Source organism: Papaver somniferum, chromosome 3 (assembly GCF_003573695.1).
Source record: "Papaver somniferum cultivar HN1 chromosome 3, ASM357369v1, whole genome shotgun sequence".
Classification (NCBI taxonomy): domain Eukaryota; kingdom Viridiplantae; phylum Streptophyta; class Magnoliopsida; order Ranunculales; family Papaveraceae; genus Papaver; species Papaver somniferum.
This window is the reverse complement of record NC_039360.1, coordinates 67,485,121-67,507,830: the sequence shown is the minus strand read 5'-3', so window position 1 is coordinate 67,507,830 and position 22,710 is coordinate 67,485,121. Positions and strand designations below refer to the sequence as shown.

At 41.6% G+C, this 22,710-nt stretch overlaps 2 protein-coding genes across 2 annotated transcripts; both read left to right on the top strand.

Moving 5' to 3' along the window:
• Positions 1–3,181: 3,181 nt before the first annotated feature.
• LOC113359541 lies at positions 3,182–8,247 on the top strand. The gene is made up of 2 exons (XM_026603156.1): positions 3,182–3,781; positions 8,221–8,247. Exons 1-2 carry the CDS (start codon positions 3,182–3,184, stop codon positions 8,245–8,247), a joined length of 627 nt encoding a protein of 208 aa, XP_026458941.1.
• Positions 8,248–11,972: 3,725 nt separating this feature from the next.
• Positions 11,973–12,815, top strand: LOC113361334. Its single transcript, XM_026604604.1, has one exon. It carries the CDS (start codon positions 12,090–12,092, stop codon positions 12,681–12,683), a length of 594 nt encoding a protein of 197 aa, XP_026460389.1. The 5' UTR covers positions 11,973–12,089; the 3' UTR covers positions 12,684–12,815.
• The last annotated feature ends 9,895 nt before the right edge of the window (positions 12,816–22,710 follow it).

The window sequence follows — 22,710 nt, the reverse complement described above, 5'->3', positions numbered from 1 at the left end:
ACATTAATACATCGAGGTTGAAGATTTACACTTCAATCAAATAACCGATAACTACGGGACCCGATAATTACCCGTCGTTTTTATCGGGTCCGGTTTCTGGTCCATATAATTGAGAACCGACTCCGAAACCGTTAGGACTCGGAACTGACTTAATTAACCGGGTCCGGTTCTGGGTAATACACTATCCGGACTCGATAAGACCCGTTGGCACTCCTAGGCAGAATCATATAATGATCCATTTTCAAGTAACAAAGTAACTAAATAGAATCCAAGCCCGGAATACCCATTAGTGAAGTAGCCTTGTTGTTCTTCTCTTTAAATCAGATATTTTGTTTGTCGATCTTAGTGTTGAATATGTGATTGTTGTTGTTGCTTCTATTATTATTCATTTCCAAGACTAGAGAAATTGTTGTTGCTACTAGTGTAACATAGAGATTTACTCATGTTGACGTGGGTGAAGGAGAAAATGGTTAAGGGTTTTGAAAGGATTTGTGTGGTACTTTATACTATATCTTGTTGACTTGCAGTGGAATCACTTTTATCATTCTGGGAGTGGATGTCGATCATCTTGATTGAACTACTTAAGGGTTATATCTTTTGTTGTATGCGTGCTTGTATGATTGGTTTCATTTGCATTTTCATATCTTTATTGTGCTTTGCTATGAGGTATAAAATTAAAATACACTTACACAATATACTCATAGTATCTCCTTGGGAAACATAATAGATAGGCTATATGCATTGTATATATGCTGCAGGTATCCCCCTCCGATTCCACCTTGGGTGATCTTCTTTCTCTTCGTATTTACCCCCTTTTTTTTATCAATCCAATTCTTTTTATTGTATTTGTATATCTTATATGAGAGATTTAGATGTACGATATCCTAAAGATCTTGCTTTCCATGGAACGTTATTACAGCTGTGAATTTATGGGCTATTTGTAACTAGCAGAAATCATCAATCGCATCAGGCATTAACTGTCACAGCGTGCCACTAACCATGAAACAATCTTATTCCTCAAATTATCAACATATGGCTGGTCTGCGTTTCCTTTCATCTGTTCAAGCACATGAAAAATATCAGTAAGTAGATGATAATTACTGATAAGATATATACAGTGAAGTATAGAATCATTTTTCCGAAAGGAAATATCGAAATGTAATAGTAAATTGTTCAAATATTAGGAAACCAGACTATTTTTTCGAAAGGAAATATCCAAATGTAATAGTAAATGTAATTGGGAGTATTAATGATGAGAAATATTACAAAGAGATGTAGATGGTAACAAACTCTCTCGGTAGAGATTGAGAGAGTCGAAGCACTGGCTATATGAATTTCTTCTCGTTCGAGATTCGCTAGCAACAAGGGGAAAACATCCACTTGTCGTTCTCGGTGGACACATATTTGGGCTGTAATCTCTCCTTCAGTAATTTCAATTATTGAAACAGTTGGACCTGATGAAACTATTTGATTTTGATCTGTAGTGAATATTTGTTTCTCTTGAGAGCTTAGTAAAATATTGCCCTTCTTTTGCTTCAGCTTCTCGGCCTCTTCCTGCAACTCCGGTATGTACTCAAGAACCTTCGCAACTACTAAAGGAGAACTCCATTTCTTCTGTCAAAAACAAAAAATAAAATAAAAACCATTAGCTTTAATAGTGACACTGATACCACTAGCTGTAATCTCTCCTTCGCATAATACGTATATGTTGCCCAATCAAAAACTATACTCCCTAAATACGCAGGGTGTTGTGACGCCTATCTTGAAGTATACCGTGCCAAACTAAGATTAAATGCAAACAACTTTGCTTTGTGTAACTTCTTAAAAATCTGATCATTTTGTATGTACGATCTAAATTTATAAGTACATGTTCTCTTCTAACAAAAATGAAGATGAAGCTTAAAAAAAAAAAAGAATTGATAGACAAAAATTGATAACTATATGTGTGTACGTACCTTTGATATATAAGAATCAGGCAGTAAAGATTTGAGGGAAGAGTAAGCATCATTGAGTCTCATCCTACGTAACTTCTCCTTAACGTTATGATCAGATTTCTTTGTTTCCTTTGTCTCGTAGTCGTTACTATTTAAAGACGGTGCCGTCGTACTAACAGACCTCGAAACGTTAATATTAATCGATTCTTGTGGTTTATCTACTGGGTAGCTAGACTGATCACTAATAAACATGTTTATTGGACCCTCATCCGCACAACCATGGATACTACTATCTACATTTTGATCCATCACTGCAAACAGAGATCCGGTGTCGTTCCCGCCAAACAGTAATCCTGGCTGCCATAAACTACTGTTATAAAATTCATCATCAGCAGCTGTAGCAGAATCTAAGGAATTGTAAACGAAAGTAGAAGTCAACATATTGTTTTGGTGTTTAGTCTGTTGTAGTGAAGCATGTCATGCATAATGACGACCATGTCTTATCTCTAGTATATATAGCGCTGTAACGAACATTCTCAACTGTCTTATTCAATTTTTCTTAATTTCAACTGTCTAATAAGGGTTACTTTACGGTGTCTTTATTGATGTAGAGAACTTGATGTTCACGATGGCTCTTAGCCGTCCAACTTGTATGCAAAGTGAATTATAAGGATAGTATGATGAACTTGATGTTTTATGATTGCTCAAAGTCAACTAGCATGTAGGGTAGTATTGCTTGTTAAGAATGTGGAGGGCACACTTATGGGATGTGAAGTCAAACGATGGCACATGTTTGGCTCAAGATGGCACGAGCTGACCTAAAGCTTGTCCCAGATACAATGTTGCGGATCTAGCATCTAATATATTGTCATCCATAGAGTCAAACTCAAGCAGTTATATTTGGTTAAATCCCTCTAGCCGGGTACAAGCCATACAAATAATTTAGTCATTTCATAGTAAAATCCCAAACTCAAACTCATTTTTCCACTTATCAGTCTCCTGATAAGCTAATTTGGATCTTCACCGATCATGCAGATTTTACGTCTCAATCTTTTTAAAAACTTCTGCAACAGAATCATGGAGAGCCTTCAAGTCGAGGAGATTCAGATTTTCAGTAGAACAAATTTTGGAAGAACAACAGAGTAGCACCAAAAATAAAAAACTTTATCTGGAGAGCATTGCACAGTGGCATTGCTGTCTCTCAAAAGATTGGAAGATTTATTGAAGGCGTCTCGATGGAGTGATGCATGTGCAATAAGGAAGTTGAAACAGTAGAGCACCTTTTCTTCCAATGTGATCTAGCTCAAGCAATTTGGTTTGCCTCTTCGTTTGGACTACGTCTGCAAGGTAACACTGAAATCAACCTTCAAACTCTAGTTCAATCTTGGATCCAAAGGAACGATAATTTCTACTATGTCTCTCTTGGAATGGCCATCTGTTGGGCCATCTGGAAAATAAGGAATGAGAAAGTCTTTGAAGACAAACAAAACACAGTTCATGGAGCATTAAAAATTGCTTTATTCTGGTTTAATCTATACTACAACCCTCATGCTGAGAATGAATCTGAAGCTGAAGAAAATCATCTGCAAATACAACCAGAAGCGCCACAAATTTGGAAGACACCTGATGATCCTTTCATCAAATTAAACGTAGATGCAGCGTGGGAAAATGGCTCTTATGCTTGTGCAGTGGTGGCAAGAGATCATAATGGAGTTTGCTGGGGTGCAGGTACTAGAATTGGCAGAGCATATACACCTCTTTGTGCAGAAGCAGATGGGTTCCTCCTGGCTACCGAACTTGCTACCTGGTTGAATTTCAAAGACATAGTAATTGAAGGAGACTGCCAAGTAATGGTCAAATGTATCACCGGTATGAACACAAGAATCACGAAGCCATCCACGTGTTCACAAACAATATTCGCATACAGTCTAATTCTAGAATTGTACGTTGTATGTGTAAGGGGAATGATTATATCGATTCATCGACTCGAATCCTTCGAGCTTGTCATTGTCTTGTCGAATATTATCATAAATAATGTTCGTATAAAGGAATAGACATAGAATCAAGTATAAATGTAAAGCACATGAAGTTCAACGCTGAATATAAGGTGCTGAAATGTAAATAACACGAAGATTTATGTGGTTCGGCACTAAGGCCTACATCCACGAGGCTGGTATTTCACTATGTATTGAATGATTACAAAGATAATCGAATGACTTTAGAGTATACATAGGTCTTCGGAAGTAGGGATTACTTACTCTTCCTATTTCTCTCTCCTATATTCTCCTATAATTGCTCTGGATTGGTCGACCCCTTCTCTCTTAGTGGAGAGGGGTATTTACAGGGTTGGAACATGGGTCCTACTTCTGAGGTGCCGTTGTAATCTTATCTTCTTGTGCTTTGTGCCCATTACGCAGAGGTCTTCGGCATATGCTGCAGCCTGAGCTTGAATACGAAGGATTATCCTCGCCTCTTCCACGAGCTGATTGACACGTGTATATCTCTTTGGTATTTAATACGGGCAGATGGATGTCTGCTCGTGTCAGACAAGTGTCTCTTTGTCTGGTCACATCTGTGTCAGTCAAACTTCTTCTCAGCCGTTGATCTGGGATCTTCTTGTACTTTGTGCCCATTACGCAGAGGTCTTCGGCATAGGTTGCGGCCTGAGCTTGAATACGAAGGGTTATCCTCGCCTCTTCCACGATCCGATTGACACGTGTATATTTCTTTGGTATTTAATGCGGGTAGATGGATGTCTGCTCGTGTCAGGAAAGTGTCTCTTTGTCTGGTCACGTATGTGTCAGTCAAACTTCCTCTCAGCCGTTGATCTGGGATCTTCCTTGGGATTGGGTGTATTAACACCCAAGGGGTATTATCTGGTGCTCCTCTGAGCCATCATACCTCTGTGATCCTCTGTCCCTGACCGTCAGATCTGCTGACCGGTGGCATCTTCTGATGAGATGCTTGCTATCATGTTTTGATATCTTGTTTTGCATGCCTTCCTCGTGTCTTTTTCTGTACACGTGGTGGATGATGAAAGGTGTACATACAATTTTCCCCTCTTCTTCTGACTTGGGCGTATTTTGCAATTTAGAAGAAGAAAGGTCGTCCTACACGTTTCCCACTTTGCATTAACTTTCCCCATAACTGCTCCTTGGTACGAGGAACGGTTATTGTATTCTCTAGCTTCATAAATAGGAAAGAGAATGTGAAAAAAACTTTTATCCTCTTCTTGTCAGTGTTCATCCTCTTCTTGTTTTCTATTCTTGTTCTTTAGTCATTTATTATCGTCATTCTTGTGAGGAAGATAACAGCATTCAATTTTCCGTCTCTTTCGCTCTCGATTGTTGTTTCCCCTGTATCAGCATTCAATTTTGATATCTCTGATCCTCCTTTCTTCGACTGTGGTTGGTGCTTGTCGTCCTCTTCTATACAGGTATGGGGTTTTTCATTAGCTGATCATCATTGATTTATCTATGTATCTATCCGTTTGTTTCCTGCTACTGTATTCTTGGCTTTGTGATGAAGAACACACATGTCGAAGCATATATGCTTGCCCCTGTTCTTTGTTACAAAGTCTGTGAGTCTGTATCTAAGTATTATCCCTGGAGTTGGATGGAGTATTTCTGGTTATTTTTAGTTCTTAGGGTTTTTAATGTTTATCCGGATGAACCATCAATTATGGGTTTTTTGATCTTTAGTGATCTCCTCGTATTCTTCTCTAAACTGTTTTTGTGTTTCCTTGTAGATATGTCTGATCGTCCGCGGGCTCCTTACCAAACCCCGCCGTCTAGTCCGCCAAGATCCCCTCCGCGTCGAGATTCTGACAGATCTCCACTTGGGGAAGGTCCTTACAAGTCTTCGCAATCGGATCCTCGGGGTCATAGGGTTTCTTCTTCCTCTGGTACGAAGGTTGTGCCTACTAAGAAAGGGGATGTGCCGAAGGGTCCTTCTGGATCTAGGTATGATGTTAACCGTGCCCCTTCTCGTCCTCGTGAAGATTCTAGGAGTACGCAGGCTCCTCCTCGTGATGACTCTAGGAGTACGCGGGCTCCTCCTTCTCGTACTGAAACACTGGACGTTCTGCCCCTTCGTTCAATGGCTCCTCCTTTAGTGCCTCCGCAGAAATCTTTGCCGCCTCCTCCCGCGGTTTCTTTCAAAGGGAAGTACTCCAAGGGTACTATGTCGAGAGCTGATCCGTCTAAAAATCTTCCTTCTAAAAGGAAAGCTTCGGAATTGAGTCCTACTTCTGATTCCGCAGACGAAGAAGAAATTGTCCCCGTGATACGCAGCATTTCCGTTGGTAAGAAGAAGGTCACTTTCAAGCATATTGATCTTGAGATGTTCAAGGAAAAATATGAGCTTCAAGCTTTTGAGGTTCGCTTCTATGCCCCTGACGATGATATCACTTACGAGCTCCTTGCTAAGTATCAGTTTGACGAGTTTCATCTGTTGACTATGGTTGGAGCCTTCGATGCGGGTCTCATGTTGCCCCTATATAAGTCGGGGACTCCTTTTATTATGACGTGTTGGCTAGTCGCGAAGGCTCTACCACGAACACTCATAATCGTTCCGTGTCACAACTATCTGGGAATTATCTTCGTTCACTGAAGGAATGTTACCTGCGAAGCAAGGGGGAGACTATGATGACCTGCTATGTTCCAAATCCTGCTGAGAGAGAGTGGTACACTCCTCAGAATTTTAACAGTTCCTTTGGGGATTATGTCAACAGTAGAAACCGTAAGCCGTGGAGTGTTAGTCTTCGTAATATCGTTGCTCCCCGTGGTGAAATTCGTCTTTTGAGTGAGGTGAGTGATGCCAAGATGAAGTATGTTCCTGGTACTGAGGGATATGCTAAACGGAAACTCTTTCCTGCTCGTGAAAGGATTAAGCGTGACCATGATTATGAATGGCATGCTACTGTTATTGAGGTAGTTGGTCCTTGGGCTTATGGTTGGATTCCTGGTCCGCGCGGCTGGCGTCCTTTTGAAAACAGCAAGCCTCGTGAAACTCCTCCTGCTCGTTATGGAGATTTCTGTCTTTGTTGTCCGAATTTCGCGGGCATGAATTTTCCTTACGCTCTTGATGTCGTCGATGGAGATGAGGAGGAGGGTTCTGGTGCTACCCATCCACCGAAGAGTGCTGCTGCTGCCAAGGTATAGTTTCTTCTTATATTCTGTATTCTATTTGCCCCTTTTTCCTTGCTTGAAATAATTTTCATTTTTGAAGTGAGGGAAAAAATGAGCCTTTGTGGGGATGTGTACTGGTTTGTAGGTGTCGAAGAAGAAGAAACTTGGACCCAAACAATCTTCTACTGTGGTTACCGGTGAGGTTGAGGTCTATGAAGAGGTTACGAGTCATGTAAACGAAGGGTATGCTGAGGATGAAGAAATGTCCGATGGAGAAGAGCGTACCGACACTTCTCACCCTGATGACGAAGGTGGTAATGGTGAAGAAGAAGTTGCTGCGGGTGGTGATGGTGAAGAAGGAATTGCCGCGGGTGGTGATGGTGAAGAAAGAATTGCCGCGGGTGGTGATGGTGAGTCTGAGGGCTATATTACCGTTGGTGGTACTGGCGGGGGTGAATCTGCCCCTGTTGGCGATAATACCGTGGGTACTCTGCCCGTTATTTCCCCTGAATTTTCTTTCGGTAGGATATATTCCGCAGGGGAATCCTTTGATGTGAATGCTGCCATGGGTCTTGCCGAAGACTTCTCATTGCTTTCTAGCGCCAGATTGTGAACACAAGAATCACGAAGCCATCCACGTGTTCACAAACAATATTCGCATACAGTCTAATTATAGAATTGTACGTTGTATGTGTAAGGGGAATGATTATATCGATTCATCGACTCGAAGCCTTCGAGCTTGTCATTGTCTTGTCGAATATTATCATAAATAATGTTCGTATAAAGGAATAGACAGAGAATCAAGTATAAATGTAAAGCACATGAAGTTCAACGCTGAATATAAGGTGCTGAAATGTAAATAACACGAAGATTTACGTGGTTCGGCACTAAGGCCTACATCCACGGGGCTGGTGTTTCACTATGTATTGAATGATTACAAAGATAGTCGAATGACTTTAGAGTATACATAGGTCTGCGGAAGTAGGGGGATTACTTACTCTTCCTATTTCTCTCTCCTATATTCTCCTATAATTGCTCTGGATTGGTCGACCCCTTCTCTCTTAGTGGAGAGGGGTATTTATAGGGTTGGAACGTGGGTCCTACTTCTGAGGTGCCGTTGTAATCTTATCTTCTTGTGATTTGTGCCAATTACGCAGAGGTCTTCAGCATATGCTACAGCCTGAGCTTGAATACGAAGGATTATCCTCGCCTCTTCCACGAGCTGATTGACACGTGTATATCTCTTTGGTATTTAATGCGGGTAGATGGATGCCTGCTCGTGTCAGACAAGTGTCTCTTTGTCTGGTCACATCTGTGTCAGTCAAACTTCCTCTCAGCCGTTGATCTGGGATCTTCTTGTACTTTGTGCCCATTACGCAGAGGTCTTCGGCATAGGCTGCGGCCTGAGCTTGAATACGAAGGGTTATCCTCGCCTCTTCCACGAGCTGATTGACACGTGTATATCTCTTTGGTATTTAATGCGGGTAGATGGATGTCTGCTCGTGTCAGGCAAGTGTCTCTTTGTCTGGTCACGTATGTGTCAGTCAAACTTCCTCTCAGCCGTTGATCTGGGATCTTCCTTGGGATTGGGTGTATTAACACCCAAGAGGTATTATCTGGTGCTCCTCTGAGCCATCATACCTCTGTGATCCTCTGTCCCTGACCGTCAGATCTGCTGACCGGTGGCATCTTATGATGAGATGTTTTCTATCATGTTTTGATATCTTGTTTTGCATGCCTTCCACGTGTCTTTTTCTGTACACGTGGCGGATGATGAAAGTTGTACATACAACTAGTGCAATAACAAGACCTCCTTGGAGAATCTGGAAGACAAGATATGATATTAAAGAGTGTATGCAGACTTTCAGCAACTGTGACATCAGCTTTGTCCCTGAAGTGGCCAACTCTGCAGCTCACGCATTAGCTGATCATGCCCTCAAACACAACGTCCATTCGAGATGGACTAAACAACAATTACCTGCTGATATAACTTCTCCCTGGTCAGAAGTTAGTTAGTTTTTCTTTTTCCCTGTTTAAAAAAAAATAATAATAATAATTGTTAACCAATGTAAGCTAGATCTTCATGCATGGTACCTGGATGATGGCACCATTGCAGGAGATACAATGGAAGTAGCTATGGCTTTGAACATCATCCAGTTGGCAGGACCTGAGCGTGGACTACAACTGAACATCAAGAAGACTGAAATCTACTGGCCATCACCAGATCCTAGATGCAGTCAAAGTGGTGTCTTCCCAAGTGATATTGGCAGGCCATTGCTTGGTGTAAAATTGTTGGGAGGCCCTGTTATCCTAGAATCTCAGTACTGCAGTGACATTGTTCTTCACAGAGTGGATAAAACCATCCAGTTGATGCAGAAAGTACAACAACTTCACGACCCACAGTGTGAGATGTTGCTTCTGCGAAATTGTATTAGGGTCTCCAGACTATATTTCGCTATGCGCACCACCTGCCCGGCTCATCTGCAACCTGCTTCTACAGTTTATGACAAGCACTTACTTCAATACTTACGACAACTCACTGTAGGTGATGGTGCTGGATTTGGCCTCTTCCAACAACGCTTAGCCACCTTTCCAATCAAGGATGGAGGGTTTGGCATCTACACTATGGCAGACACTTCAAAATACTGCTATTTGGCTTCTCAGATTCAGACCAGACATCTGCAGGAAACCATTCTTCAACTATCAATGCCTGCAAACCTCAGTCCAAGTTATGAACTAGCTCTTCAATCATTTACTCAAGCTTGTGGATCTCCTGCTTCTATTTCCAGCGTCATTGATGCCGCCCCTCATCCCATGAAATTATTGGCTGCACTATACTTTGGCGCTGTTAAGGAAAAGTTACCTGCCAGCTTCAACTTAAATGAACGAGAATCGTTAGTCTGGCAATGCAACAGGCGTGATCATGCAATGGATTTTCTCAAGGCTGTTCATATCAGTGGACTGAACCAAGCTGTAGCACCAAGACAATTCCAATCAATCCTTAAATACCGGCTTGCCATACCCTTTTTTGAAGAAAACAGCAGGTGTTCGATATGTAACAGGGCGATGGATATCTATGCCGACCATGCAGTCCACTGTGCAAGTGAGGTGGGTTCAAAATTCAGGCATGATATGGTTCGTGACGCTCTTCTTGACATATGCTACAGGTCAGGTGTTATTGCTCGTAAAGAAGTCTCTTTGGGGTTTCTTTCAAACTCTGTCAAGGAACTTAAACCTGCTGATATCATGGTCTATAATTGGGAGGACGGCAAAGATGTGTGCTTTGATGTGAATGGAATTTCACCTTTCACTACCTCCAGTACTCGTAACACCCCTCCGGGCCAAGCCATCATTGCTGCAGTGAGTCGCAAGCGCGCGAAATACCTACATAAGTGTACGACACTCGGTTACGGTTTCCAGGCATTAGCCTTTTCTACCATGGGAGAATTGGGAGATGATTTAGTTTTATTTCTTAAGAGGTTGAGCAACTGCCTAGTTAGTCATGATGTTAATCACAAAATAGGCAATTCGTTGTTCCATAGGCTAGGTATCATTATTCAAAAAGGTGTTGGCGCCCAGCTTGTCGCTCGGTTGCCTTCCACCGACTTGTAACATACAATCCGTCGTCTTGCTAATAATAATAATAATAATAATAATGTTCCGCCTATCCAAAAGATAAAAAAAACCTAGCCTCCATCAAACTCTTGCTCAGATTTAGTCTTTTGGGATCAGATCCGAGCAAAATTTCTTATATTGAAATTATATCTATAATACAAATGGTTATTCAAGATAATAATTTTTAACAATAGTAATAAAAATGATTTTTAGTAAAGTTAATATGCTTAAAAAGAATTAATGTAATATTACAGATTAGATATATAAATTTTTAATTATGTTTAAACTTCGTAAATTAGAAAAAAAATAATTTTCTCATATAACATATGTTTGTTTTGTCATTTGTTACTGTTTTTAGTCCACTATTTTACCAATCGTTTAACTGGTTTTTACACCATATATATCGCAATAAAAAAACACTTTTGTAAAATGCACAACAATATTAAACTAAACCTTAGCCCCTTAGAAGAACTTCGCACTTAGGATTAGGGGAACCTTTAAATGGATTTTTTTTTTTTTAATATCCATTGAGGATTAGGGGAACCTTTAAATTGATTTTTATTTTATATCCATTGATAGAAATTAGTAAAACGGATAGAAAAATACTTAATATAGTGGTAGAAAAGCATTACCCTGAAGTGAAAGGCCTAGATCATTGTAAAGTGAAATTTTGTACCTTGTAGTCATACACCATGTTTGTTTACTCCTGACTCATCTGAGTCATCTGGATCTGAATCATCTGGATCTGAGTGAAATCGCCTGACTCATCTGGATCTGAGTCGATATGTTTGTTTTGAGTCAGATCTGACTCATCTGACTCGGAAATAAGTGAGTCAGTGGTTTGGTCCCATGAGTCAGGGGTATTTTGTTACCTGACTCAGATGAGTCCGAGTCAGGGGTTATGTCTGAGTCAGAGGTCGAGTCAGATCTGACTCAAAATGGAAAATAAACGGTCTGACTGCTGACTCGGTCCGAGTCAGGGGTTGACTCAGATTCAGACGCCGAGTCAGCTGCAAACAAACAAGTTCATAGTCTGCATCTTAATCAAGCCAACAAGGGGATTTTATTGACCGTGTAAGCCAACAAGGTTTTACTGTGTAGGTTTTATTGAAAATGATGTAGTGTGGTATTAGCATTCTTCAGAGATTAAACGGTATTGGTTCTTTGGTAATTTCGGGAAATTTGACAGTTAATCTTGCAATTCTAGGAGTTTGCTGATCCGACCGTTAGCAAATTTGAAATAGATCCGTTGCGTTTAAGATCTGGAATTTTCATCTCTAAAAATCAAATTTCCTCTGCTTTATCTTCTTTAATAGTCTCCGCTCTCTCACTCACCGAAATCTCTCTCAATCTCTGCAACTGTGAGCAGACAAAAAAAAGAAATAGAAATTCCAGTTACCCAAGAAAAAAAATGATGGCAGATCAAGAAAGCAAATCTGTGAACCACCCACTGAATCAAATCGCTGAGAGTCCAACTCACAAACTCCTCCTAAAACAATGGTTCAAAGAAGAAGAACTAATCCTAGGTCGTATCTCTCTCAAAGAAACTCAAATCGATACAGTCAGGAAAGAGATAACACAACTCTACTGTTTCTTTTTCCTATTTCATTCAACATCTCTTCTTCTTCTCTTCACATCAAATACCAGTACTGGTTCCATATCCTGTCATAGATCTTGGATACCATCTGTATGTTCTCTCCTATCTTCATTAGTGATAATCTGGGCTATTCGATATAAAACCGATGTTGAAACTCATATTGGGAAGCTTCTAGATAGAGAGAAAGAAGATTCAAAGCTTTTATCGAAGTGTGTCCAGGAATTGAAATTCAAAGGGATTGAATTTGATTTGTTGAAAGAAGTTGATGCGTTAAGAAGAGCAAAGAGTCTTCGTGTTGAAGCGAAAGCCGTATCTAAATGGTCCGCCAGAGATTTCGTCACACTTTTCTTTGTCGTTGTTTCTTGTTTGATTTTGGGGCTTATAAGGGTTGTGTTGTGTAATGCTTAAATTGGGATTCTGCATTTTGTTTTTTGGAGGAAGCATAAATATTCTGCAGAATACTTTGTTCTGCTTGCTGCTTATTTTTTGTACGGAGGCGGAATTTGATGAACTAATGAAATAAGATTTATTTTCTTTTCAGAGGGGCTGCTTTTCGATAGTATTTGATTTTTGTATGGTATGTTATATTACACTTGAATGAATTCATATTTAGCATTTTCCATTAAACTGGATAAGAGAAGAGAGTGTCTTGCCCTTGGTAAATTGGAACATCAAGTTTCTTAACCGATCGATCGCATTGTGTATAAGGCTAATGCAAACTCAAACATCTGATATCTGTAGGTAACTGGCTCAAATTTTGTCTGTTTTAGTTGTTTCCACTGATTTTTGTGTTTTGGATTATCATCTGATGTAGGTAGGTGTCATGGACTTCCCTATAATTCCATAACAAGAACTGATAATCACTAAGAATTGATTGTTAAACGTTCAAGTAACCAACTGGCAGTCATACTGGACTGAGTTCTTCTCTATTTTCTTTTTCATAAGTTTCTCAATTACAGACTTTGGCTTATATAGCTTCACATACCTAACCTAGATCTAATGGCCAGGAAGAGCCCAGGTGGTCACATCCGACACACCCATTACGACTAATTACTAATTAGCACTAATAACTACTAAAGACAGACATAAATAGATATGGGGCATCCCAGCTCCCAGGTACACGACATTCCACCCCCTTGAAAACATCCTTGTCCTCAAGGATGATAGTTAAGTGAAGCACAAGCAATTGGAGAGTCAGCACCTGGTTGAGGATAGAACCCTGATTTTGGGCATACTGAAATCTTACTAGGCATACTGCATAAAGACAAAAAAGGTTGTGAAATAGCAAAATCAGATTACCCCTTAACCCAATTTTTTTTTTAATGGCAAATCTTCCCTTTACGTATTAGTGTTAGTAATATTGATTAGTGATTAAATATTTTGTTTAGTGATTAAGATAATTTTCAGAATTATAAAGGTTGTTTAGATGATTTTTTGGATCATGGTTCGACGAAACAGGTTGAGGTTCGGCTCACATCTATGAGCCGAATCTACCAATTGATGAACGGTTCGACTCACTGAATCTGTTTACTGCATGCGTCGAACCTATAATTTTCAATTCCAACCCTTTTGCTAGACACTAGTTCGACTTATATGAAAGTGTCATAATAAGCCGAACAACATCCTGAATAGCTCGGAAAAAAAATAATTACTGGTTCGGCTTATATTTCGAAAATCGTATGAGCCGAACATCAATTTGTTATTTTTTGGGTTAAATTATTGTTATTGGTTCGGCACATATTGAGAATATCGTAATAGCCGAACCTCGTAAATGTGCTAGGTTCGGCACATATTATGATTATCGAATACGCCGAACCCCTATGCATCTCTATCTGTGACTAGGTTCGGCTTGAAATTTCATGAAATTTCATGTCGAACTGTTCATATACACTTACAGGAAGCTTTTGTGAAGAACAGTTCGGCTAAAAACGCCACTCAATTTTGAGCCGAACCCAACACTGTAACCGTCATTTAATCGATGAAAAACAGCAAATAGGAGATTGGGTTTGTAAAACTTGCTTTCTTATCCTCATTTACGGAGTTGGAGATGCAGTTGGTTCAATTTCTGGTTCAATTGGTGGTTGATTTTCAGTTTCTACACCTTCATCTTCAATTGGTTCTTCTTCTTCAATTGATGGATTAGAAGACGATTTGGTTTGCCTAGTCCCTGCTTTTCTTTGTACGAGTCATTATGTGGTTGAGTTTAATCGACGATCAAATTTTTATGAATCGATAATTAATCACGATGATGAATTTTTTTTCGCAGGAGGGGGAAGAGTTCGGCTAGAGGAGGAGGAAGAAGAAGAGATGGTAAGGGAAACTGATTTTGATTTTTTAGAAAACTGATTTTATATTTTTGTCTTAAGGGTATATAGGTAATTGAACTACCCATAGGATACCCCTTATAAGGTCACCCAAGATGGGACTATTGTTTTGTATGCCTAGAAAGATTTAGGTATGCCCAAAATCAGGGTTCTGAGAATATAGATAGTGGTTGCACGCTCCAATACACATGAGAAGCCTAACACCGTCAACGCCATCAAAAGCCCATAGGAGGCCCATAAAGTCCCAATACCAAGCCCATCTGTTGATTGCCCTCCTGGTAGACTACATGTGAGTCTCACGGTCGTAATTATTCTCTTAAAACGAACCATTGGGGTTAGCTCTTTAGTATTCACTTCCCAAAAATAAACCTGTCCCCCGTCTTCATAACTTCCTCTAGAGTAGGCATTAATGGAAGTCCGACTTGCACTGACACAGACGGACATAAGTACGACATGAGGCGCGATACTAATAATATTGATCCAGCTAGTATTTCCTGCACTCCGTAAAAATATAGATAACAGTTCGATTTCCCATTTCACCGAGTCTGACCAGCACAACACCAAGGTGAAGTGAATACCAACAGAAACCAAGTACATTTCTGGCATCCTCCTCCAGTGTCTTAATCCTCTATAAATTCCCCAAAGTAGATGACAGCAAGCATAAACACTGTAGAAACATGTAGCAAAATGTAGCTCTCTGTCTTCCTCTTCACAAGCAGGTATAAGCAAGGTCTTGATTTCAGCAGCAACATGGCTCCCTGACATCACCATCACCTGAACCTTCTTCGCAAAAGAGGAGTATGGCTGTTTGAAACTGATCTTCTACCTCGCAATAATGCAATTCTTCCACTGTAGATAGTTTACTTGCCATTTAGGAAGTTGCTTGAGGTCGCATGCCCTCCAGCAAACAAGTCCCTGACCCTCACCAGTACCCGCTTGGTATGCACTCATAGCCGCACTTTCAAAAACAAGGTAAGCATCAGGCAAATGCACAACAGCCTTAGTAAGGCATGCTTGAATTGGCGGCAGTGTACAATCAAACTGAGCATCAGCCTTTGTTGTCCACTGCCATCACAGGGAGACTGCCAACTGTGAAACATTTGGAATATGTATAACATTGAGCACTAGTTTATTTACCCTCCTCTTATAGAGCTCTAGCTGAAGTTGAGCAAAGTAGCAGGAGTTAAGATCAACCCAGGAAGAAATATAACTAGTCTCCTTAGGAATGATCAGCAACACAACATCTTCGGCCTGTCGGACATCTACAGTCCTTCCAAAATTGTCTGACCCTCTAAAAACCCACCATAACGGACCGCAACACGCTTGTAAATATACGGAAGTAGGAGAAACAATCCAAGGAGGATATTTAATTACCTTAGTACCTCTTTGTCGAACATGAGCCTGAGTAATTTTATTGAAGTCCTTTGAATTACTTGGACAGCTCCAGCTTTTAAAATGGAATGGCCATAATATGGATTCAAGCCATTCTCCTCTATCAAACAACCAATGACCACAACTCAGAGAGACATGTGTTCCAGGTAGCTCGATGACAAGCCATACAACACAATTACTAATTCCCGTACTCCATAAACTTGTTGAGCCTAATCCTAATTTCCACTTCAAATAGTTTCCCGATAGAAAATGCACCTTCATTGCTTATAATTCCATAACAAGAACTGATAATCACTAAGAATTGATTGTTAAACGCTCAAGTAACCAACTGCACCCACACTGGACTGTGTTCTTCTCTATTTTCTTTTTCATAAGTTTCTCAATTACAGACTTTGGCTTATATAGCTTCACAGACCTAACCTAGATCTAATGGCCACGAAGAGCCCAGGTGGTCACATCTGACACACCCATTACGACTGACAACTAATTATCACTAATAACTACTAAAGACGGACATAAATACGATATGAGGCATCCCAGATACATGACAGTAGGAGCATTATCTGTTTTGGGATTAGGGTGCTGAAAAACATCAGAAATCTTTTTACAACCCTTTTTAAAGAAGGAATTTGGTTCACATATGTAGATGTAGAAAACCCTACCTCTACATCCAAAGAATCACAAACATACGTATTGAAGTAAACAAGCAAGAGATGTACATAAAAACAAGATATACGTGGTTCGGTATGATTACCTATGTCCACGGGGGTAAAGGGATGATCTTATTACTTGACTCAAGGTTACAAATGGTGTATCTCACTACCAAGCTATCTATTCACTCTACAAAGCTCTTAGTGTTCTCTCCTCTCACACTGGATTACTTGCCCCTTAACTCTTTACAAAGCTCGCTATTTATAGTCATACGTGATGATACATCAAAGTTACAGTGTGAGTCTTGGTATATCTTCCTTGATGTTCTTCTCGGGCAATGAGCAACGTTCCTCCCGAGATGTTGAGCCGAGCTTAGAGAAATCTTCTCCCGACATTCTTCTATCCGATGTTGGTTGTTTAGTGAGATGTGGTCGATATCGTCCTTCATCTAACCCGATGCTATTAGTCCTGAGTCTTACTTTGACCAGATTCTTCTTATCTTCTCAACGGCCTTGTCAGAGCATTTATTACCCTAGTACTTGACAGGCGTCTCTTCCATCACCTCCGAGCTTTACCTTTACACGTACTAGCTTCATGGGTTCTTTTGGTGTCTCTTTCCTCACGCCGGTCTTGGAGAGGATGATTCGGCGCCTCGCAATTTCTCTATTTTTGGTACAATATTTCCTAGGATTGCTCTACCTGGATCTGTGGATTATTTACACCTACATTTATGCCCCTTCTTTCACTCGTGTATTCGACAAGAGGGGAAGAAACCGCTTCTCCTTCCACGTCTCTGACCATGCCGTGTTTTCCGGCATGTTGTTCCCCATTGCCTCCGCCTTTATGACCTGTTACCTCTTTCCCCGGTTGCAATTGTTGGGACTATAAGTTCGACAGATAAACCCTTAATCTTTCGTTTACTTCTTTAAAAAAACAACACTCTCTTCCGTAGTTATTTTTTCTTCAACTGCTAATTGAGTGATCCTCTGTCTTCCGCTTTTTTAAGAACCCTATTCATTCTTCGATCCCACCATTGCTTCTCCTTTGCCGCTGCTGTGATTCTCGCCATCTGTTACCTTCTTCTACATATTCCAGTTCGAGCCTCTTCTTCAATTCTTCAATGGATTCTTCAACTCCCTCCATGACTGAGAAGAGGTGTGTGAGTTATACTTTTTCTGATGATGATGGTGTTCCTATTGATTCCTTATTTTTTGTTGACAGCCCTTCGCATCATGATTATCGCGCTCTTAACTCTATCTTTCTGATGGTGTTCCCCCATTTTCATGTAGGAATGACAAGAAAGTTGCCAAAGATGTGACGGATGAACAGTTCATCAGACAACTGAAAGATGATTATGACCTCCATGGTTATGACATTAGACTCTTGTCGGGCCAAAAAGGCACTCTGAAGAAGGAGGAGGTTTTAAAGTTCCTCACTCGGCCGAGGCGACCGTTATCACCAAGGGTCGTCTAGAGCTTGGATTACGCTTTCCACCGTACGATCCTAGCCGTCCTTTTATGTATGAAGTCTTATCCCAGATTTGTCCATCTCGTGCCCTAGCTCAATGCAATGGTAACACTTTTCGTCTCATAACCGAGTGGGAGAGGCGAAGTCGGGGCAAGTGCTCTCCTACTCCTTGGTCGACTTATGATCCTTCTCAAGCGGTCGATTACACCTCTGCCAGCTTCGTTGGCAACTATCGGAGTGGAACTGCTACCAGTAGTGATCTTGCCGGTTTTGGTGCTAGTCCTCATCGCAACAAGGTCCCAACTGGGGGTTTTAAGAAGCTGATGTTGGACGAGGAGCGACTTCTAACAAGCATGCCCGTCATACTAGCGATGTCGCCTGGGATCGGGTCCCTCTCGCTATTCATAGTCCTCTTTTAAGTGGCAAGTTTCCACCTCCGGTCGAGCCTTATCCATTCTGGGTAGTTAATGTTGATCGGGTAAGTTGTTTTATTTGCTTTTCCGGTCGACCCGAGTAACCAGTAGGGTAATATCTTGATCTGTTCATATTTTTCAGCCGAAGTCCCAGGGTAACCATCCAAAGGTTCCAAACCTTCGGAAAAGTGATAGAGGTCCTAGCACAGCAGTTGAGGAGGAGACGGGGAAGGTGTCAAATATACTGTTTTATCCACAGTACATGAACTTGCCCCTATTTGTTGCCTTCAATGGTTCTGACGATGACTAATGTGCAGAAGTCGAAAGCTGATAAAGGAGAGGTTGGAGGTGCTTCGGCGAAAGATGGTGAGGATCCCGATGATCGGCTACCCTTATCCCATTTCCTGATGAAGTCGCCTCAGAAACCTTATGCTATTTCGTCTATCATTGTAGGTGGTAAGACTGATGGGAAGGGTAAAGATTCAAGGGGTAACGAGTCTTCCCCAAGGAAGAACATGCCCCGGCAATCTACTGGATCCTCCGCTGGTAAAGGTGTTGCAGTATCTGATGACGTTGTTTTTGTCATGTCCGATGATGACGATGATGAGGAAATTTTTGGCACGGAGGATGAAGTTGAGATCTCGGGCGGGGGAGAGGAGCCGAAACATGTGGACGAATCGTCTGGTGGAAAGAATGATGTTCCCGGAAATGAACTATTGGAGAATCTTCCCCATGTTTACCATACGCCGAGTTCGGGTGGGACTACCTTCTTCACCTTCTCGGGCCCAGTATGTAATTCATTGGGGGCTCTTACTTCTCCCGATTTTAGCACCTTAACCGCCGAGGAGATAATCAAAGATGGGCCCGTTTATGAGGCCGGTTTAAAGGATACTCTCAACCTTATGGTGATTGTCTTTCTTAAATTGTAGATTTTGATGGAGATTGGTTGTTGATGTTGTGAAAGGTCATGTCCTCAGGCTACCAATAGAAAGTTGTTGGCGTCTTCTAGGCGGCATATGGAGTTAGCGGAAGTGGAGGATCTTCGCGCCCAATTGCAGCAGGAGCAAGAACGAGCCCGAGGATTGGAGAAGCAGCTGGCCGAAGCCCAAGGTACTTGTTCAAAACTTTAATTCCTATGATTGATCATGTAGTTCCAATATCCTGAGTTTAGTATTGTCTTCCTAGCCGAGATGTCTAGTATAGATGCAGACGCTGCTTCGGAGTATCGCCTGATAAAGAGAAAGTTAGACATTGAACTAGATCATGTTGATAATCTCCGCCAAATAATTGCCAATAAGGATGATAAGATAGATCGTCAGGATGCCAAAATCGAGCATCTTCGAGCCAGGCTACTTCGTTATCAGAGATTTGAGTATGCGCACGAGGAGATAGACAATCTTCGGGAGAGCCTCTCTCGGGTTCAGGGAATTGCCGCCGATAAAACATTACTAGTCGATAACTTAGAGAGTCAGTGTGACAGGTTGAGACTTCAGATTAGAGATCTACACGTTGATCGCAAGCGGATCTTGAAGGAAAAAGATACCGCTGAGGGGTCTAACCAAGAGTTAAGAGAGAGGCTTCGACGATTCGATCAGGTATCCCAAGAGTTGGAGTGGACCCGAGTTCAGTTGTCGGGTCTTCAAATATCCCATGATAGACAGAAGGCTAGTTGGAGTGATCATAAGAAATATTGCCCCACCAATGAATTCAACGAGCAACGTTATAACGAGTTAACTTCGAAGATTTCTGCTCTTGAGTGTAGCTTGCTTAAATCCGAGGAAACTGTTAAAGTAGTTTTACCCTTGCTTGAAGGTGTTTCCCCATGTGTTATATTGCTCATATGCCTCTTCTAATGTTATGATATTTTTGTTCTGTTACTGACCACTTCTTTGTATTTGCAGTTGAGCAAGGAAAGGTGGAGTCCCTTGAGAAGGAAGCTGCTCGACTAAAGGTGAATGAGGCTGAATTGCTCAGGAAGGTTGCCACTGCTGAAGCTGCGTCGGCTCAATTGACTCTTCAACTTGCTGCTGAGAAAGAGAAGTTCAAGACCGAGCTTGTTACGAAGGTCAAGGAGGGCGTGAAGGTGTACGTCGAGAAGAAGCGAGCCGATGCTGCTGCTAAGAAGGCTGGCTCGTGATCAATTCCGCCGAGCGAATAATTAGACTTTTCGTAGTGCTACTTCACTAGTTTGCCCCTTGCACTAGGTTGTAATCCGCTTGAACACCTTCATTTTTTCGAACATATTTCTTTCATGGGGTGATGTGTCGCCAGTCGGTTGTTTCATTGTTTCTTGACATTCTTGGTTGTGTTATTTGGATTACGCTTCGTTGTTTGTTTATGGTAGACTTATTCCCTGCATTAAAATGTTTAATTAGTTAGCATAAATTCCATTTCTATCGAACACACTCAACAGGGAGGGTCATCGGGCCCAATGTCATGTCCCGATTGAGGTATCTCATCACTGTCTTTTTGATCTAGTAGTAAGGTATTTAGTCATTCCTAGATTCTATGTCTCGACATCCCAGGGTAGTTATCGATTAATTAGACTGCGCAAGTGATTTCGGCCACTTGCGATGGGAGCAATGTAGTATGCTCGATTTTCAAGTACTCATGCCTTGACAATCGGTCACTGGAGTCCGGGACCCTTAAGCTACCTCGGCACTTGCACACTGCCACTGCCCCGAGTTCGAATATCTCATCGAGTGTAAGACACCTCGGCACTTGCACACTGCCATCGCCCCGAGTACGAATGTCCATTCGAGTGTAAGAACCTAGGCACTTGCACACTGCCATCACCCCGAGTACGAATTTCCATTCGAGTGTAAGTCACCTCGGCACTTGCACACTTCCGTCGCCCCGAGTACGAATGACCATTAGACGCAATTGTCACATCCCCTACTCCACGTGGATTTTTAAGGAAATAAATGACAGGATATCATACCTGCTCATACACCTCTCATGGGTGATATATCTTCAGGCGTCGAGCATTCCACGTCCGCGGTTCTGGTGTTCCATCCGATTTCAATATCTTATATGCTCCTTCTCCCACTTTTTCCACAATAGTGTATGGTCCGCCCCATCTTGCCGCCAATTTTCCGCGTTTCTTGTCACGTTCATAACTAGGTAGTTCCTTCAATACCAACTGTCCTGGTTGGAACTCCCTTGGTCGGGCTTGTTTGTTGTATTCACGTTGTAGTCGCCTTTGGTAGTTTTCCATTTTTTGTAGAGCCATTTCTCTAGTTTCTTCCAAGTCATCGAGCTTGGCCAGAATTAGATCTGCTGAGATGTTCTGCCTCCATGCCTCAGTCCTCGTGGTGGGTATCACTGCCTCAGTTGGAAGGATGGCCTCAGTTCCGTATGTTAACATAAAGGGTGACAAGCCGGTCGCGTCCCTTCGGGTAGTTCTGTAAGCCCATAGAACATTATAGAGCTCCTCACACCATTCGATGTATTCCCCATCCAACTTCTTTTTCAGATTGTCTGTTATTGTTTTTTTCGTGATCTCGGCCTGCCTATTACTTTGTGTATAAAGGGGCATCGCCTTACTCTTTCGAATACTGTAGGTGTTAAATAGCATGTCGATATTCTTGCCTTGTAGCTATTTTCCGTTATCCGAGACGATTGCTGCTGGTACGCAAAAATGATAGATGATGTGTTCCCAAATGAAACGAAATATGTCCTTGTCCCGAATGTGCCTCAGTGGTGCGGCTTCCACCCATTGGGTGAAATAATCAGTAGCCACGATCAAATACTTTCTTTGTCCCGACCCGACATGCAGTGGTCCCACGATATCGATCCCCCACTTGGCGAAGGGCCAAGGGCTAATCACTGAGTTTAGGGTCACTGCAGGTGCGTGTATCTTCTTGCCAAACTTTTTCCACTCTTCGCAAATTAACGCCATATGTTTCGCATCCTCGTTCATGTATGGCCAGAAGTATCCCATGGTCTTGGCTCGGGTTGCTATACTCCGGCCCGATCTATGATTGCCCGCGGCGCCATAAGGTAGCTCATTCAAGATTGAGTGCCCTTCCTCTTTGCTTAAACACCTCAGGAGCGGTCCTAGGTAGGATTTTCTATATAAGACACTGTCTCGTAATTCGTATGGTGCTGCTTTGCTTTTGATTTTGTTGATCTCGGGTCGTCCTTTTGGTAGTTCTCCCGTATCCAAATATTGATGTATGGGTTTGC

Bases quoted from the DNA above. Each gene is read 5' to 3' on its own strand.
- LOC113359541 (XM_026603156.1), top strand. From the start codon at position 3,182: ATGTGCAATAAGGAAGTTGAAACAGTAGAGCACCTTTTCTTCCAATGT. The intron at 3,782-8,220 runs GTAATGGTCAAA...CCAATTACGCAG, and splicing joins TAATTGAAGGAGACTGCCAA to AGGTCTTCAGCATATGCTAC.
- LOC113361334 (XM_026604604.1), top strand. From the start codon at position 12,090: ATGATGGCAGATCAAGAAAGCAAATCTGTGAACCACCCACTGAATCAA.